General features: G+C 42.3%; 2 protein-coding genes across 2 annotated transcripts; both read left to right on the top strand.

Annotated features, from left to right (window-relative positions):
- Positions 1-349: 349 nt before the first annotated feature.
- On the top strand, positions 350-7850 carry ovol1a (ovo-like zinc finger 1a). The gene is made up of 5 exons (XM_027287675.1): positions 350-1001; positions 5599-5828; positions 6067-6279; positions 6867-7011; positions 7105-7850. Exons 1-5 carry the CDS (start codon positions 902-904, stop codon positions 7443-7445), a joined length of 1029 nt encoding a protein of 342 aa, XP_027143476.1. The 5' UTR covers positions 350-901; the 3' UTR covers positions 7446-7850.
- A 3045-nt stretch (positions 7851-10895) lies between these two features.
- Positions 10896-18201, top strand: mus81 (MUS81 structure-specific endonuclease subunit). Its single transcript, XM_027287832.1, has 15 exons — positions 10896-11164; positions 12679-12808; positions 13232-13317; positions 13496-13633; positions 13719-13799; positions 13909-13997; positions 14168-14524; positions 14608-14735; positions 14949-15061; positions 15202-15321; positions 15437-15532; positions 16146-16286; positions 16416-16519; positions 17062-17145; positions 17900-18201. Exons 1-15 carry the CDS (start codon positions 11024-11026, stop codon positions 17964-17966), a joined length of 1875 nt encoding a protein of 624 aa, XP_027143633.1. The 5' UTR covers positions 10896-11023; the 3' UTR covers positions 17967-18201.
- The last annotated feature ends 383 nt before the right edge of the window (positions 18202-18584 follow it).

Below are 18584 nucleotides of genomic sequence, written 5' to 3'. Positions count from 1 at the left end.
TTGGTGTTAAAAAACACACACACACACACACACACACACAATGCCCAGAGGGTGAATATGTGTGCAGACCATGTGTGTGTGTGTGTTGTATAACTGCACTCGGCGCCTTCCCCTCACACTCTCTGGCCCCTTAAATCTTCTTCTTCTTGTCATTTGCACCGTTTCCCCACACCTTAAAGCGCAATGGAGAGGAGGTGGAGAGCAGAGAGTGAGAAAGGTGGGGTAAACCGGTTCAGCAGGTATACACACACACACACACACACACACACACACACACACACAGGCCTAACCCGGGCTCTCCCCCAGCAGCTTGTTGTCACCGTTATTTCTGAGCGCATGCGCGCTGGCGCCTGTTTCCTGCTTTTTCAAATGAGTACCTGTGCTGCTTTGTGTGTGTGTGTGTGTGTGTGTGTGTGTGTGACCCACCTCTGTCGACTGAGTGTGTGTTATCAGGATACAATCTGGGGTTTTTTTTCTACCACCCACTCACTCACACTCACTCCCGTTATTTCAGGACGCTTTGTAGGTGATATTCGACTTTACCTGTCCGGGTTGCACACCTGAGCGGACTCACCTGTCCCGACGCCGAAAGACTTTTTTTTTTTTTTTTTTTTTACCTTTTGAATTTCTCTCGTCGCTCCAGAGCTGGATAGAGAAGAAAAGGTGTGTGAGGAGAAGGTAAAACCTCGGGAGACAAAAGCGATACACGGCTTGCGAAACGAGAAGAAAAGGTGCGAGGAGGAGGAAGGAGAAGGAGAAGGAGAAGGGGACAGACACCTTCCATGTTTTTTTTGTTTTTTTTTTGCTTCCAACTTTTGGAGTTTCCTGCTTCTGTAACTTTCAGTTGGACTTCACGTCCTGACCTCTCACAGGAGAACCGGGTGTTAATTTAAAAAAAAAAATGCCGAGGGCCTTTCTGGTGAAAAAGGCGAATGTTTCGCCGGGGAAGCGGAACTGGAGTGAACTCCCCGATCATGAACGAGGGGACGTCTACATCCCAGGTGAGTGTGGCTGCTGTAATGAGCCATATTTCTCCCCCTTCTTCTACTTTTCTTTACTTAAAAAAAACAAACATAGGCGGTTGGCGGGTCCCGACGCGCCTTTTGGATGCGTTTACGCACGGATTTATGCGATCTCATGCGGTTTTTGGGTGTTTTTTTTTTGTTCCGTTAAGACTGGCTCTTGTAGGAGAGGGGGGTCAGGTTGAGATTGTAACGGGTCGGCAGCCGTCCGGGGCCACCGAATAACGGGAAACACAGCTTGGGGGGGAGAGAGAGAGAGCAGTGAAGCTGCGTATTTCTTCTCTTGTGCCACATTCAATCTTAATTTTAATGTTTTGTTTGCGTAAAAACTCTTGTTTGTTCGCGCTCCTCCTTCCATATCTGACATTTTCCACAACTCATTGTGTGCCTCGCTGTATCACAAGGGCCCGTTGCTTTTTCACATATCGACCTTCAACCCCAGTAGATTGCAGCGTTCTTCCTTGTCCAGATATGGGCCTGTTGCGTCCTGACTGCTCAGATCTGGCCTGTTTGTAACGGATCCTGGTGGGTTGTGATTTTCAAGCCCTGTTGAGCCTTAATGGAGATTTTTAGTTTTAAAATGCACAGACACAAGCTGCCCTCACGTCTTTAAATGTAAAAGATTTGATTTAAGATGGTCGAGAATAACGTTTTTTTCTGGGTTGGGTGCTGACGTGTTAACTGTCAAACTTGAGTTTTGGCGTCTCTCAGCTTCAGATGAGACACTTTGCATTTAAATGACAAGTCAGAGGAGTCCACCTCTCTCTCCCTCTCTCACTCCTCTTGAGAACAATCCCCATTGTTGCCATCGGCGGAGTTTTTTATTGTAAGACCGCGTCGGTATCAGATAACAAGTAACGGACTACACCCTAAACTAAACCTCTCCTGTCGCTCTCCCCCCCCCCTCTTGCTTCTCCCCCTCTCCCTGTGTGTGTCTTCACCTCCACATCTCACCACCGTTAACTTTTAATCATTGACTTTTACATCCTCCTCTCTCTCTCTGGTGTTTGGAAACCCGGAACGTGTTGGATGAACTGAACCGCCGGCACATTTAGTTTTTAAACGAAAAGGAAATAAACAACAAAAAATAAATAAATAAAGTTATCTAAAATACAGTTATATATATATTACTCCCATTAGAACATTTCCTTTAAGATTAAAAACAACTGAGCGTCAGTGCGTAATTACGCCTAGTTAACACCTCCTCACCAAACCCAACAACGGTCTCAGCTAAAGTTTCAGGTATGTGCCGTTACTTGACGTACCTGACTGACGGTGTTTTTTGTGCGCGGCCACGAAGCACGCACACACAAAAACACACACACCACTCATAGAGGTATGATAATTACCCACAGAAACGGCAATGAAGCTTTATGAGGCGCCATAGGTTCGACCGTTTCTGGTTTGTGTGTGTGGGTGTGTGGTGTGTGGGTGGTGTGTGTAGGAGTTTTATTTTTTCTGCTAATCACACAAACATGTGCCCGGGCTGTTTCTGTATGTATCATCAGTCCGAAATCAGCCTCTGTTGGTTTTAAGTTTGGGGTTTATCCGTCCTCTACTTCCAGATACACTTAACATGTGTTTTATCATCATCACTCACTGCAGCTGGTTATGTGAGATCAGGATCTACATTGGCTTGTGAGTACAACAGACAACTGAGTTTAACATGACAAAAACAGGTGGAAGAGTTAAAGAAGAAACTCTAGATGCAATAGGTCTCATAAAAATTGTCACTGATGCACAAAGGTCGATATTCATTAGATTATTTAGATTTAATGTAAGATAGTTATATTATAATATATAAATTTATTTGAACATTAGATAATTAATTAACTGTGAGTTTGTTATTTTTAACAAAATGTCTTTGATAAAAAATTAAAAAATGAAGTTAAATAAATTTTAATTCATAAATTAAACCAATGTTTTATTCCTCTTTATACTGTACTGTAACTCAAGGACTAAATAAAGTGCTAATTATCCAGTTTTCTATATATCATAATTAAAATATTAATAATTAATTCAAAGCCTCACCAGTACTCATCTTCCCACAATCATGTGACCTACGCATAAATTATTAATCATAATTAATATCATCTTAAATGTAATTTTTAAATGCATTTTGGAGACGGTTAGCTCGGCACAAAAGCTGGAAACAGAAGCGTCAAAAAACAAACAAACAAAAAAAAAAGATAGTAGTCTTCATCATGAGGTTGCCGGGCAACCAGGAAAGACCTCAACTGTTGTCAGCCAACTGGCTCCAGCTTCGTGTTTACCCTCCTCTCATCCTCTTCTCACAAAATGTCAAAAGTTGACGTCAGCCATCTGATTTACCAGTTAAGCTCCAATCGTGTGTGTTATCGCATCATAGCGAGGGCTCATACCGTCGGCCTATTGGCCGCTGCAGTGAGGTTAATGTTTATTGGATGGGAGGAAATGTAACGGACCCTGCAGACAGTACGCCTTTAGCAAACACACACACAGGCTCACACCCTGTGTTTGAGAAAGTTATCTAACAACTGTTGACTCTTTTTCTCCAGCTCAGTGAAGTTAAATGAAGTGAAAGAAAAAATATTAAACGAGCGCATTTAAAGAACAATACGTCTCTCTTTTTCACCCGGGGTGTTTTAAACCCTCTCACCCTGAGCTCTCACACACACACACACCAGCACACACACACCAGCACACACACACCAGCACACACATGCTTCATTCATTGGTGAGAGGTGGGGGGAAGGAGGGGTGAACAAACAATACAAGATGAGATTAAATGTCCAGGCAGCAGCCTTCACCACAGAAACCATCAGCACACAGGAATAATTAAGAAAGATTTAAAAGACGTGCGAGAGCTACGCTCCACTGTTCCCCTGACAAAACATCACGCGTGTGTTCTTATTCGAAGCTGAGTTATAAGTCGATAATGAAAGAGTTGAAGAGCGGACCGTCAGACCGCTTCCAAATCTGGGTGATGCTCCAGTTTTCAGCTCCACGCTTTGGAAGACAAAAATATCTGTTGCGATGCAAAATCATCCGATGCAAAAGTCTTCGCAGGTATCTGAATACTGACACAGGCCGCGTTGATGGTGTTATTTACATAGCTGAGACCGAGTCCTTTCAACACACCGGGATCAGTGTTGTTTATTGTTCAGGTGTACCTCGGACTTGAAGGGTCAAAACCCGAGACTTGAGTGTTTTTAGTTGCAAGTCTCAAGTCAGGACAAGTCCAAGTTGAGTCTAAGATAGATAGGTAGATGTGAAATGAATGGAAGTTTCAGTTTCCCAGAGACGTTTTGATAATTAAATACTAATTTAAGTCGTTTTCAGCTTCTCAAACGTGATAATCTGCGTAAATCTTTGGTTTTTGGACCGTTGGTCGGACAAACGGGTCTTCGAAGATGCTCCGATTGGTTCATCGTTCAGTTGTTATTAATCAGACGGCGTCGTTTGTGTTGCAGGAGGAACTAGAAGTCATGCAACGTTGTTAAACACGGTGTTGAAATACTTAAAGTTGCAGTAGTCGACAAATGTTATAGTAGTAAAAGTACGGTGAGAAAATACTGACCGCCGTGCCGAATATCAGCAAAGTGCAACATGTTGGCATTATGTCGTTTGTCAGGTAGTTCTGTGTTTTATTTAAATGCTACCCAGCCCGTGTCACCGTAAACACGTTATTAAGTTCTGCAGAGGCTCTGTGAATGATATCTATGTCTGAAATATGAAAGGAAGCAGCTGTTCGCAGTGTACACAGAGCGGTACCGTTAACTCAGCTGGATTACAGTTCAGGTGTTATGTCGTTTCATCTTTACAGCTCACTGCGAGGCGTCATTTGCATTTACATTTGTGTTTTATCTGATTGAGGCCCTGCAGACTCAACTGATTCGTTGTCTTCACCGAGCCCGGACCACACCTCACGCCTCGACACGCACACACACACACACACACACACACACAGACACACAAAGACATGCACACAAACCTGCATGTTGGTGGCTGAAAGGTTTCTATGACCCAACATCTCTCTTTCTCTCTCTTTCTGTCTGTTTTGTTATATTGTGCTCTCTCTCTCTTTCTCTCTCTTTCTGTCTGTTTTGTTATATTGTGCTCTCTCTCACACACACTGACAGGCATCCAACCCCTGTGGAGGCGGATTGTTTGAGGAAGGTACAGACCTGGTGCTGCAAGACTGTCTGGTCAGACAAGTCTAACTGCAATGGAAATGTGGTGTGTGTGTGTGTGTGTGTGTGTGTGTGTTAGTGGGCATGTGATTGCGTGCAAAATAAGTCGCGCTTAACAATAGGCCAAACATGTACACACCCACACCCACACACACACACATAAATACATACACATAGTTAACTCTGCGTGTTTGCTAATTGTGAGATTGTGCAAACATGAAGCGGTGCAGGCTGCCGGCCTATCGTGAAATGTCGTAGTAAAAGAAAATTCGACCTCTTTCCCGTGATCTCGTCCACGTTTCTCACCCCCTCTCCTCCATTTCTGTCTGTTTTCAGAGATTTCTTGTCTGTATGACTTCAAAAGTGACACTGACTCCTCTCTCTCTCTCTCTTTCTACCTCCAGTCTCCATCTTCCCTCCGTCCACTCTGGTGATGGAAGCTGAAGCCAGTCCAGCAGAGACGGCACCGCTCTGCCTCACCAAACAGTCTCGCTCGGACACGAAAACGCGCGCCGAGCTGCCGTCCAGCACGATGCTGGGCCGTCCACAGAGCCCAGCGGCTCCCCAGGAGGTGAAATCTGAGGTCAGGAGGAGGCCACAAGGCGGCTCCACGTACGTCCGATCCAAAATCAAGGTGAGGAAAGAAGCAGTGAAGGAATATTTAGTGTATTTTATGGAAATTAAACAAAATATCTAGACATATTTCAAAGAAGCTTGGGTTTTTTCTTCTTCCAGAAGAGCTATCAACTGACTGTTGATCAATATTGGCTACACCCTTATAAACTGGTGTTTGTTTTTGATGTAAATATTAACTATATCTCCAGATCAACTCAATTCTTATGTCAATTTTGTGTTCACTCTCTCCACCACAGGTAACTACTGGCGAGTTACCACCCGCTCCTTCTCCTCTTCCTCTCTCTCTTCCTCCCATTCCCGTCGCACCACCCTTGACTCCGCAGTCCACTGTGATGCCGCTCGCCTTGACGACAACCCCGGCCCCGATGGAAGTGGTCCCCATGGTGACTAGATCGACGGGTCAGAAACAGAGTTCGTCGCAGGCGATAACGGGAGAGTTCGTGTGCCAGGTATGCAAACAATACTAATATTAGTACGTTTCAATAGCTTGGAGGTACTTCTCCAACCACCAAAAATGTGTCAACGTCAGATCAGGTCAAAAAATATCGAAATAAATAAAAATCCTCGATGATGTGCCCTTCATAAGACCGGCCATGGTTGACAAGTAGCAGCAATCTGAATCTGTCAAAATAATCAATTATATAGATGGAAGACAATTTAAAGGTATCCTGTGGAGGTTCTGACAATAGTAGCACTATTGGTGTCAATGGGGGACCGTGGGTTGGAGCTAGGATCCAAGTAGTGGAAGGGTTTTGAGTCAATGGGGTGGAGTTTTAGACCAAGAACTGAACTTTCAATGATAAAATGTTCGTCAATCGTGGTGCTGACAAAGTTAGAAGAATGTTTGCTAAGAGGTGACACTTGTACACTGCAAGTCAATGTAAACATTTAAAATCTCTTGGCAGTGATAAAATAATCACGTTTGTCAGGCTTCAAGGATATACTCAAGAAAACTCCACAGGGCACCATGAATGGTTTAATTGCCGAATGTAAAAGTAAACTGAAATGGCACTGATGGTATTGTTGCTTCTTGTAGGTTTGCCAGAAGACCTTCCATCACCAGCGGATGTTAAACAGACATGTCAAGTGCCACAACGAAACCAAGAGACACCTCTGCAACTTCTGTGGCAAAGGCTTCAACGACACCTTTGACCTCAAGAGACACGTGCGCACACATACAGGTAGCTACATACATTCATGCTCACCCACCTTGATGTTACACATGGGTAATAGATGCAAGAAAGAATATGACATTTTTCACACTTTCATTACAGGAGTCCGTCCTTACAAGTGCACCCTCTGCGACAAGGCCTTCACCCAACGCTGCTCCCTTGAGTCTCACATGAAGAAGATCCACAGCGTCACCCAGAAGTACGCCTACAAGGAGCGACGCAACAAGCTGTACGTCTGCGAGGAGTGTGGCCACACGGCGGGAACTCAGGACGACCTGCTGATCCACCTCCACTCGCTTCACCCCGACAGTCACCTGTTGAAGAGCAAGGCTGCGAGGAGAGGAGGAGGAAGTGGACGGGAAGGAGAGTCAGTCGGAGGATCGACTCCAGGCTCTCCACGAGGAGGCGATAGTGATGATACGACTGGATCAGCGGGGCAGTAGAGGGGAAGGAAGCCCGGAAGATCATCAACATGAGAAACTCAGGGGGGATGGATGAAGGATGGATGGCTGTGTTAACTGATGGACATAAAGGTGAAGTGATAGAAGTCAAAATACATCGCAGTGCGTCAATGTATGTATATGTGTGTATGGATTTGGGTATTTGTATATAACCCAGGCTACAGCGTTAAATGAAACAATGCACAATACAAAGCCAAGTGTGATTAATATATGTTTTTACATGGGATTGCAATGTGGATGAGCTCATTAACGTGTGTGTGTCAATACAATTGTATTTTTCTCCAGTTATATTGCATGTGAATATTACCTGTGGGCTTCTCTGTACAGCAAAAAAAAAGGACGTTTTTCTATGAAAAAGGTAAATTCTGTTCATTAAAGGGAGTAATATATTACACAAATTGTGTTTCACTGGTAGATTCATTCTGGTTTGACCTGGTCGATAAGTGGTGTGGTTCATTGAAGTGCACTCAAAGAACTGAGGCCTCCCCTTGTGTGGAATTTACATCTTCTCCACGTGTCTACTTGGGTCCCTACGGGTACTCCGGGTACCTGGTACCTCCCGAAGGTTAATTGGTGACTCGAAATTCCCCATAGGTGTTTGTCTCAATGTGACAACCCTGTGATGACCAGGAGACTTAAGGTTATAGAAAATGGATGGATTCTTTGTGGTAAAATGATCAGCCACAACAATTAAGCCTGTCATAGCAGACTAATCTGTTGTAAAGTACCTGATGTGATCGTTCTCTCTAGAGCATCAAAGACAGCAAATGCTATCCTTGTACCTGTAGGTTGGAAATGAAACAGTCACTTCCAACAACCTAATTTAGAACATGTGAGGGTGTCAGCTCAGGTGAAAAGGCTGGAGAAGCAGCTAGTCTGGCTGTGTCCAACAGTAACAAAATCCACCTCCTTGCACCTCTAAAACTTCAGTAATTAACATGTTTTATCTTGCCTGTTTAATCTGTAAAGATCAGGTGTGAAAATGATACATCGCAGTGGTTTATTTGCCAACCAATTTGGTATTGTTGGAACCCTCTGGTTGCCAACTGGCAATAGTCCTCCAGTATTTCCTAAAATGTGGCATGTCAGAATGTCTATACGTTTACTTGACTATTACTATGACTGAGGTAATTAATTAGCTAAAATAGTCTGGACGTTTATTCATGCGTTGCGAGGGACATTAACACTAAATTCTTTTTTTCTGTTGCACCAGGTATGGTGGACATCCCAACTTCACAAGTCAGGGCTGGTTATCTCAGTTTGTTTAGGGTGTAGTGTTAATAGCTCCATGGTTGTTGGTTCTGCAGGCAGTTATGCAAATGTGTGCTCAAACAAATAATATCCAAGGAAATGTATATGACTTGTATGGAGTATATAAAATGCCCTCCGTTTGCATAGATATTATTTCTATTAACAGGTTTATGCTACAGTTAATCAATTAATTAAGTTAATCAACACCTGCAAGAGCACAGTTTGTTATTGATATATCACTTAAAATCCAAATATCAGTTAGATTTAGGTTATTTATTTATGTTACAGAGATGACAGAAAGACAAAGGGAATTCTTGCATGACTGTCGACATGTGGAGAGATATAAATCGATATAAATGTGATCTGGTCACATACGAAAATTATATTTTCTCTAGAATTCTGTTACCTCTAATTTACAATTCAGCCTCATTTTACAACATTAAATGCGTCTATAGAGCAACCGCCGTGTGCCATTTGAATACAAGAGTACTAAGTTAATTATGCTTTGCACCGTCTCTGCAAACTTTGTGTGCAAGTGTATGAAAGATGACTGTTAAACACTAATTATGCTACTTTTTCCCCCTACGCTTCTGACTGTGTGTTTATGAAAGAGGTTGTGGTTGGGAGGGTAGGGTTGGATTCTTGGTCTTTGTTGGGTCTTGTTGGAGGATTCCTGCAAACTCCTTCCAGCCTGAGGACACGTGGAGGTAGAGTCAGGTAAGAACTGGATAACGGTCTTGAAAGTTAACTGAATGATTTTTATCATTCAAACCATCTATTTTTGTCAGGGTGTTTTCTTTCTGAGCTGCAGCAGAGAGATACCAACATGATTTGGCACACTTTATATTATCATGAAAGAAATTGATGGAGTGGGCAGGCTCAAAAACACACAAAAATGTGCAGACAGGTTTAAATTATTATTTCATAAAGTGCTGGACAGGATCCACTCATTTTGACTAGCCTATTTATTGCCTAATGTAATGATGGTCTTAGTGTATGGAAATAGTATCTGGTATATATTATTTGGTGTTTTTGAATGTATGAGTTGTCATTTTGTCGATTATCCTTACTCCCTTCCACAACCACAATGTAAATAATCTGTCTGAACAGATATTTGCATGTGAAAGCAGAATTTGTTGGTGAGTGGCCAAGATTTTGGAGAGCAAAAGAGGTGGAATGCTTAAGAAGAAATACAATCTTGGAACCCATCCCTTATATTATATAATGAAGTTATCTGCATTCATGTTCTAATATCTGTTCATAGAGATGAGCAGGAATGTGTCTTTCTCAACATACTCGCATATGAAGTTGATTTTTGGCCTGCAGAGGAAGTCTTGGCTTGGATTCCCAGAAACATCATCTGTGATTGTGAAATTAAGCCGACTCGGAAGTGCCAGTTTTTAAAACGGCTTCTTAAGCTGTTTGCAAAAGTGACGCAATCTCCATAAGTCCCTATGTTCAAATGTCCAACTTCACAGCAGAAATAAACATGTTTACAGCCTGGTACAAAAAACAGTTTTGGTCTCTATGGCTAATTTCCCCGTTCATGACAACTGTATATTAAGACTTAAAGTTATGCAGAATTAACATTTTCTCAAAATGTTGAACCTATTCTTTAATGTGCATTCTGTATATAAGGAAAGAAATTACATTAATTACAAATACCAGAACTGTACTGTGCAGCATTTATGTTTATTTTTTTATCAGGATCCGATTATTTCAGATTTTCACATACAAGGGATTTGTTATTGGTGTTTTTTGTTGCATAGCAAACATGAAATAAAGAAATATAAGAAAGGATGAAAGTGCTAAAAGATATAAATTTATATTATGAAAGATTTTATTATGTGCATTATAGTTACACATCAAAACACAGTAGTTTTTTTTAAGAAATTGCATACATTAACACACCACACAGAGTTAGTAGACCCTAGGTTAAGGTAACATGTAGGGTCAGGGTGGGTGGAGAGTGTCGAGAGAAGACCCTGGGGCTCGTTGATAAGCTCAGCGTCAGTTGTTTTGTTTAGTAGTTTGGGTTATTATTACTTTATTATCAATTATTTACTCATCATATCAACCAGTTGTCTATTTTCTAACGTTTTCATTCATTTATTTGTCCATTTACCCACGTGCATGTCTCCACATCTGTCGCTAGGTGTCACTGTTCAGATTTTTTTTACCTGCTTCTTTCTCCCGGCTTCCTCTTCCGAGTCGACACGGATGTGCTTTGTGTGTGTTTGAACACAAAGCGGCTGCAGCTGCTGCAGACTCACAGGTGAAAGGTGAGCTTTAAAAAAAAAGGGGGGGCGATGCCAGCTCAGGAGGCGGCTCGGCTGGGTCGCAAACGAGCCCTGCCCTCCTGCCCGAACCCGCTGTTCCTCAAGTGGCTCACAGAGCTCCGGGACGAGGCGAGAGAGAAAGGACTGAAGATCCAGTACACCTACCAGAAGGTAAAGATCCAGCACACCTGAGGCTTTTATTTTGAAAGGGTGCAATATTAATGCTGCAGCAACACAATGAAAATCTTAAGAGTCTGGATAGATAGATACTTTATTAACCTGAGATGGATCTAAATTTAAATATGTGCAGAGAAATTAAACATTTGCATAGAAAATAAATATATAACTGTGTTTGGAGGTTAACCAGTGTCAAACATCTGTATTAAAATCGACATAAAAAGATAAAAAGTGACCAACATCTGTATTAAAATCGACATAAAAAGATAAAAAGTGACCGTAGAACTAAAAATATGAGATAGAAGTACAAGTCGTTGTGGAGAAATTGCTGGAAGTCAAAGTTTCAACGGTGAGGTCAGGAAGGAAGAAAGTGTTCAGCAGCCTCTGATGTCTTATGCTGTATTATTTATTGACGCTTGGCTCAAGGAGAATTAGAGACACTCTCAGAGTTCATCAGAAGTGCCTGAGTCGGTCTCACATTCTGCCCAACTCATCCTGTTGGATCAACTTTAAACCCCAAGATAACACCACAAATACTACACGCCCAGAATGAGTCAAAGAGAATGTTTTTATTCATGGAGGTGTTATTGTCAGCATATTCTAGTCTGGAGACACAGATGTCTGTTTACGCAGATTGGAGCATCAACGGACAGCTATCTTTTATGTCTAGGAAGGCAGCAATAGGTCTCTTCTACCCTGGCCACCACAGTGTTGAGATAGAGTGGCACCCACTGTTCCCAACCAAAGCCAAACAACTAATACTGCCGAGGACCACAAGTCACAGTTCAAGGTTCAAGGTGCACTTAAAGGTGGACACGTATCACCAGAGATGCCTCCGGAAGATCCTCCGGATCAGTTGGGAGGATCTACACACCAACACCAGCCTTCCTGGAGAAGGCGGGCATCCCCACCATCGCTCAACACCAGCTCAGATGGACTGCTCACGTTAATGCGTATGCCTGACTCCCGCCTTCCAAAACAAGTCCTCTACCCCCCAGCTTGTTGACAGGGGAAACGTGCCCCAGGAGGCCAAATGAAGAGGTCATGAGGATAACATCAAATCAGACATCAAAAGGTTCCACATAGACCTCAAGACTTGGGAGGACATGGAGAAACCTTGTCCGTGAGGGTGCTGCACTGTATAACGATGACCTCCACAACTCTGCAGGCTGAGAAAGGAGAGAGCATCCACCAACACAAACCCACCACCACCACTTTCACTTGCCCACACTGCACAAGAATAATCGGGTCCAGGAACGGCCTCTACACTCCTGGCCTTGTGCAGGCATTGCGTGTTGTAGATAGTCCTAGTTTTGTCATCGTAGTATCCTAGAGAGATCTATGTACTAGGACTAGGACTGCTAGTATCCTAGTATTATTAATATTCAACTCTTTTATACTGATACTTTGACGTGCAGCCAAGAATCTGAAGTGACAGTGTGAAATGTAATGCAAAGCTGAAACAGATCTTTCTTTTTAAGTGTTTTTTTTTTCTCTTCTTTTTCCAGGCCATCAGCTCTTTGAATAAATATCCATTACCGCTTCAGAACGCCAAAGAGGCAAAGATCCTGCAGAACTTTGGGGACGGCATTTGTAAAATACTGGATGAAAAACTGCAACGGTACTACAGAGAGAACGGTAATTGATTTAGACTGCTCTGGTCCAGATATAACCTTCCTACAAAACACTTGACAGAAAACTAAGACATGAGAACGAGACGATCAGTGAAAGGATGATGGAGGTGCCTGTGTCATAAAGAAATGATGTGAGATACAAGATGGGGAAACTAGTGATGTTAGAAATTATTTTCAGAATGGAGGGAAGGCATTGATGGAACTACAAATACCATGAACATAGTGTCTAAGTTAGAAAGAGGTGGAGGGACAGAAAACATAGTAATGAAGAGAATAACTTTAAATTTACAGCAACAGGAGACTTCAACAGAGTCACCAAGATCAGAAACAAACTAAACATGGCAACAAAGTATAATTTGTCTGTTCCTGTCTTAGATTTTAAAGACCGGTTCGTCCAGCTCACTTTTTACTCCCTCCTCTTCTTTAGGTCCAAACACTCCCATTCACGTTCTCTCTGAAGAAGCGCCCCCTCCTGGCATAAAGGCAAACAACAACCTGGCTCCCTCCAAGAAGGTAAGCAAACAATATCTTGTCAAATATTGTCTCAGTGCAAAACCTGTATCCACGATATGACAGTGTAAGTGTTAAAGATGGCACCTTTTTTTTGTTAAGAATCAGGATAAGCGAGAAATTTTCCATCAGTCTGTGTTATTTCACTTGTTTCCCGGTGTGATCTGTCTTTTCCTTGTAGAAGAATGCAGCAGGGGATCAAGGGAAAGACAAGGGAGGAGGAAGAGGAGGAGGAGGGAGGAAGAAAAAGAGGGAATATGTGCCCCAGAAGAGGTCTGGGGGTTATGCTGTCCTGGTCGCTCTTTACAGACAATCACAGGTACGTATTTCTCCCGTCACTCGTAGCTGAAGTATTAGTTGAAATACTGAAATACATCAGTGATAATCGCCTCTCTACTCTATAGATCCCTGGAAGTAAAGGTTACATGTTTAAGATGGAGCTACAAGCAGAAGCTCAGCCTCTCTGTGATAAGTCTTTCACTGTGGTGAGTGAAATATCACTTACAAACATAACCAAAATCACCCTTTTTGCTCATTTTTTGCTCTCTGTATTTAGTTTCCCTCCTTCACATTGGTCTGTCTCTCTGTCTGTAGCCAGATCTGGGCAGTAAGTACACTGCCTGGTCCTCAGTGAGCACTCTGATTCAGAAGAACCTGGTGATAAAGACCCACAACCCTGCAAGGTACACAAGAAACAAGTTTCTGATTTGTCTTTTAGCCATGTTAACAGAATGGATATTCAAGGTGCCCAGAACGTTTCTTTCATGTTGATGATCTTCAAACCTGAGTAGAGTACAGTTTCAGGTCAGATCTCCACCACTGAAGCTCCTCTTCATTCTCCCTCCTCGCTCAGGTATTCTCTGACAGAAGACGGTCTGGCTTTAGCCGAGCGACTGGATTCAGCAGAAGAAAGGACTAAAGACGGCCCAGAGGAGAGGGACAAAGAGAAGGTTATAAGTGAAGGAGAGGAGGAGGATGACGAGGAAGAGGAAGGCGGTCCTGGCATTGTGGACCTTACTGGAAGTGATGAGGGTGAAGAAGACAAGGAGGACAGCCCTGTAGAGAGGCTGACATGTGTCGCCCAGAGTGCAGCTGACGGGATGGGTATTTCAGGAAAACCCCAGGCAGCGAGCAGAAAGCCGAATCCAGCATACCTTCTCCCTGGAACCTACGAAATTATACTCTGTGTCGACTTTATTGAGACAACTGGGTAAGAGAGCTGTCTATCTGTGTGAACTATCACGCATGAATGTTTCTGCTCATGTATGACTCATCCACAATTCGTTTGTCCAGTGGCAGCCAACACCGTAAGCAGGAGCTGGTCAAAGAGCTTCAGAGAAACGGCGTGAACTTTGACGTCAGGAAGCTAAACGTCGGAGACTTCCTGTGGGTCGCTCGAGAAAAGGTCGAGCCCGTTCCAGGTAACGCACAAACACGAGATGTGGATTCATGGACTAAACTCTGATACTCTGCCTGTTGTGTTCTGGCTTTGTTTATTCCATGTACCCAGCTTCTAAAACTGAGTCTGACTCACAAATTCCTGGCTGTAGTTATGTTACTTCCTCACGTAGTTGCCGACTTTTCGGAGGAATGTCTATCTAACTATCTTGTTCTTTCTGTTTTTCTCTCTCCAGGTCAGTTGCGTGCCCCTACAGGCAAGGAGCTCGTCCTTGATTACATCATTGAGAGGAAGAGGATGGATGACCTGTGTGGCAGCATCATCGATGGACGCTTCAGAGAACAGAAGGTCGGCGTTTGTCAGTTACTAGCCTCCTACAGGACGACTTGAAAATCGTTGTTTTGTCTGACAGATATCTTCAGTTCTAACAAGTAACTCATTTGCATTTCTACCATACTGATTCTCCACTTCTTTCTCCCTTGGATCAGTTTCGACTGAAGAGGTGTGGTCTTCGTAAGCCCATCTATCTAGTAGAGGAATGCGGGACGGCTGCGTCCCACCTGAGTTTACCAGAAACTACACTACAGCAGGCCATAATCAACACACAGGTACGAGTACACACACACATCGAGTCCAGCTCAATGTATTGGCCGATATCATTTTAAGAATACAGGTGTGATATCGGTACGACGTGGTACAAACGAGTGTGTATTTGTGTGTTAGGTAGTTGATGGCTTCTTCGTGAAGAGAGTCCAGGATGTGAGGGAGTCAGCCGCCTACCTCACCGTCATGACGCGATACCTGTCCAAACTATACCAGGTGAAACACGATATTTCCATTTGTCTCTCTTTTTTTTAATGGATAATGCTTCATGTGTCCAGAAATGCTCATATTTATCCCCGTAAAGTGTAACTAAACCCTCAAACCACTTTATTCTTTTAACTGAAAACAGGTGTACATCAGTGTTTAGCAGCTTTGTTGATCGTGTCAGGTCCAAATCTTGACGAAGTGACTGGAAAAAAAAAAACTCAAACATTGGCTCTTGATGGCCACTGTAGTTGCGACTTAGTGCCACTAGATGCCACTAAATCCTCCACACTGCAGCTTTAAGGATGAGGCCAGTGTTGTTCTATACGTTTCCCACGAAAAGACTCTCTGACTGAAACCCATTGGTTCCTACTGAGGACGTACATTTTAAAACTGGTCAAAAATATTTATTTTTATTTTTTAAAAATCAAAATAATATCCTAAAACAGCTAGGCAGTGTGTGTTTTTTTTTTTTAGTAAACAAAACAACAAACAACAAGTAAATAATACATTTGGGGACTGTCAGCTGTGGATTGATTGAAAATGGACTTCTATACACAACAAACAATTACATGTTTCAGGCTTTGGATACAGTCGATTACCCTTTGTTTGTTTTTAAAAAAAGAACTGTACGCTGATCTGTCGCTCTCGAGAGTTGGAGGGCGATGGAGGGAGTGATGAGGACGAGGAGGAGGAGGAGAGAGGGACTCCTTCCTGCTCTCTCATTTCGTTTGCAGAGTTCAACTACGGTGCAGTCAAAAACAAGGTGTGTGTACAATCCCTGTTTTCACTTCTATTTGCACAAAAACACAGAAGGAATACTGCAACACCTGTTTTTAAAGGAGAGGATCGTTTTCTTTTCTTTTAAAGATAGTTTTCCTCTTTTCCCTTCTAGTGTCAGACAGTGAGAGAAGTGTTTGCCAGACAGCTGATGCAGATTAGCGGCTTGTCTGGCGACAAGGCAGCTGCAATACTGGAGCACTACAGCACACCGCACAGGTAACTCGCATTATTTTATGTAGGGACATTTCAACAAAAAGTGATGCACTCATGATTTCATGCAGAAGCAACAAAACAAAGGTGTGTTAGGAATAAATATTATAAAAGAACAGGGTAGTTAGAACCAGCAGAGGTTGCTGTCATGGATACAAAAGGATTAGAGCTTCAAAAGTTGAATACATTTCAACTGACAGATGATCTGCGGGAAGTTTGTGTGCACAATTAAGCACCCAAGACAACACAGCCATAATCCCATGACCTGAGCACACACCTAAGTGTGCATATTATGTTTCATGGCCCTATGTGATGCAAAGACTTCATTAAGCAGTCAGACAACAAGGTTAAGTTTTGGATAAATGAAAAGAAACGCTCAAACGTCACATGACTCGGTCAGGTGAAGGGAAGTGAAGAGTTTGCTTACATAACCTGCACTCATATAAATGAGAATGAGTGTGTTTTTAACGGGAAAATGTTTCTGCAGTCTGAAAAGAACAATATTATCATCTTCTTCTTTTTTCCTCTCTCTCTTTCGTCTCAATCAGCCTCCTGACAGCCTATGAACAGTGCACGAGTGAAGCAGAGAAAGAGAAACTCCTCTCCCTTATCCGATATGGGAAGCTCAAAAGGTTTGCAGAGTGTAGTTTAATTAGGGTTGCTTCCATGTGAAGTTAAACTGGGGAATTTTGGAAATATTCCAAATCGGAAACTCCATGGAACTTCTGGAAATTAATGGGAATTTATGGGAATTAACTGGAAATTGGGGGGTAATTTAAACCAAACTGCATCATATCAAAACATAAATATAACCATTTTATCTATGCAAAATAACACAATAAAAAAAACCTGTGACATTTCAACATATTTATTTGTAAGTAGAACTTTATCAGGTTTTAACTATTTTATTGAACAATATTATGGCTTCAATAGTCTCTGTGGGCTCTGGGCTCTGAAGTGTGGTCCAGGGTTGTAGAAATCATCTTTGATTGAGGAATAGCAGATATTCATTGTTTTAATGTTGTTTTAGTCAAGATATATACAACTATATTTAAGTTCCCTGTTAAGGGACAACCTTCAATTTGGTAAATTTCCAGTTTATTTCCATTAATTCCCCTAAATTCCCATGGAAAGTTTCCAGCTTTAAAAAAAAATCCTAGAATTTTGCAACCCCAAGTTTAATGAATGTTTTTCATATTTGTTGTCAACTTGTGTCAAAGTACTCGGGACTTCACTGCAAATGCACTGAACTAGAAGCTAAATTAATATTAAGGACTGTGTTTTTATTACCAAAAAGGACACTGACACATTGTAAATTCTATAGGATAAACTCAAACATTGTAAACATTGCAGTTGGTTAATGCTTTATTGTCTTTGTTTTTCCAGAAACCTGGGTCCAGCTCTCAGCAGAACAGTTTATCAGCTGTACTGCACACAAGGATCTCTGTCATAGATGGACGCAGTCACTGATGAACATTACTTTCACTCATTCACGCGTTTTCTGTCTGATAGTCAGACGCAAACTCAAGCTTACCTCGAAATGTCATTTTCATTTCCAACTTTACGTACCGCGTTTGAGGATGTTATGTAAATACAAATATAAAGATGCTGCTTTCTTTTGATTAATTTAAAATATTGAATGATACTGCATCAATAAAGGTTATTTTGTTAGTGTTCTGCTATTTTAATTCAAAGTGGTCAATTGTCCAACATGGATGCATGTACAATGTGCATTAAGCAGTAGGCGGCATCAGCACCCTAAAAGCTTTAATCAGCTAGACTGTAAATCTAGGCGAACAAATTTGTAAAATTCGACAAAATAAACATGAAGATTCATAATTTGACAATTGCTATCATCTGAAAGGATGCGCCAGGGTGGGGAGAACAAATACTTGTTACAGCCAGAAGTGGATGTGGCCTCATCGAAGTTTTAACGGAGACCACATATCAGCTCTGTAACTTCATCCCCTCTCACGTCCTCGTGGAAGGCCTGTTTTTGTTCGGCTGATCAGAGCCTGCAGGTTCAGTGTTAGAAATCCCCTGGTAGAGAGGTAACCAAACGAAACAGACA

This window comes from Larimichthys crocea, chromosome XIV (genome assembly GCF_000972845.2).
Source record: "Larimichthys crocea isolate SSNF chromosome XIV, L_crocea_2.0, whole genome shotgun sequence".
Taxonomy (NCBI): Eukaryota; Metazoa; Chordata; class Actinopteri; family Sciaenidae; genus Larimichthys; species Larimichthys crocea.
This window is presented reverse-complemented; position numbering and strand designations above follow the sequence as displayed.